Source organism: Micropterus dolomieu, unplaced genomic scaffold (genome assembly GCF_021292245.1).
Source record: "Micropterus dolomieu isolate WLL.071019.BEF.003 ecotype Adirondacks unplaced genomic scaffold, ASM2129224v1 contig_12887, whole genome shotgun sequence".
Classification (NCBI taxonomy): domain Eukaryota; kingdom Metazoa; phylum Chordata; class Actinopteri; order Centrarchiformes; family Centrarchidae; genus Micropterus; species Micropterus dolomieu.
In genome coordinates this window covers 1-1,169 of record NW_025741873.1, presented here as the reverse complement: position 1 = coordinate 1,169, position 1,169 = coordinate 1, and the positions used below count along the sequence as shown (strand labels likewise).

The following is a 1,169-nucleotide window of genomic DNA, read 5'->3' as shown; positions in this document are numbered from 1 at the left end:
TAAATATGTCTATATTTATTTAATGAGGTAGCTAGGTCTGAAAAAAATCCAATTTTGATCAGCAGGAAATTTAATTCTAACTTAGATAATAAATTAATAGTTTTAGTCATTTACAAAGTAAAAATACCAAACATTAGCTGGTTATAGCTACACAAATACTAAGAATTATTTGCTTTCCCTTCTTTCATATCATTATAATATTAAAAAAATGTAAAAGCCTTTTCTGGCTGCTGATCTGATTCAGGAAGCTATTTGAAGAGATCATTATAGGCACTGGGAACTTCTGGTGGGTGTTTGTCATTACTATAACATTTAAATGATTCATCGACAATGACAATATGAGTTGCAGTGTCAGCCTGATCATCATTCATACTGACCACATTTAGGTAACTGCCATCACCATCCTCATTATTTGAACTTGAACTGCCATCTTCTTGGCTTCTCTGCATTTGAGAGACAAAGAGACGTTTCAGTCATATAGCTATTTGTAACGTTACTGTTTGTAGACACTTCATTATGCAAAAACAAACATAATTGTCAGTGATAACATTAATTATCCTCCACAATGGCATTTGCGATATATTATTTCAAGGACAAAACTGTGGAAGTTGGAAAAATTGATTGGATGAGTGTTGAAGACCAGCAAAAATCTTCAAAAATGGTTACAGAGTGCCCCAAACTGGAGGATGAAGATGGATGGATAAATGTTAAGTGGAACAAAGGCAGAAAAAAGAAAGATGGTCCGGCCTTTTTTTCCTGCTAAGGTGTTAATGCTTGGGGTAAGTTTGCTAGCACTTAATCTGTCACCTAGTTTAATGTTAATGGTTAACTTCAAGGATTAGCATAACTGGGTTTGTTTTGTGTTTTTGGATACTAATAATTTAAAATTGTGGATAATGTTAATTTAATATTGCCAACAAGCTGTCTGTTAGGGAGAGCTTAAAGACATAGCCCAAAGACCCAGTCGGGATTTTAATTTGCTCAGTGTAATTTACACAAACTCTTTTCACAGACAACTACAGTGACCTTTGCAAGAAGAGGGAGGAATTCATAAAGGGTGAAGACATCTGGAACCAAACACTCAAGAGGAAGACAAAGCCAAACAGTAGGTGGATGAAGGATGTGGAAGAGGAGGACGAAAGGCCAACAAAACAGGTAAGTTAAGTTAG

General features: G+C 35.1%; 1 protein-coding gene across 1 annotated transcript in view; it reads right to left on the bottom strand.

Moving 5' to 3' along the window:
* The window catches only part of LOC123966196 (histone chaperone ASF1-like), a 3,278-nt gene extending 2,829 nt beyond the window's left edge, over positions 1 to 449 (bottom strand). Inside the window, exon 1 of the mRNA XM_046042396.1 lies at positions 378 to 449. Within this exon, the coding sequence (XP_045898352.1) occupies positions 378 to 449 (72 nt within the window). The remainder of the gene's footprint in view (positions 1 to 377) is intronic.
* Positions 450 to 1,169: the final 720 nt, after the last annotated feature.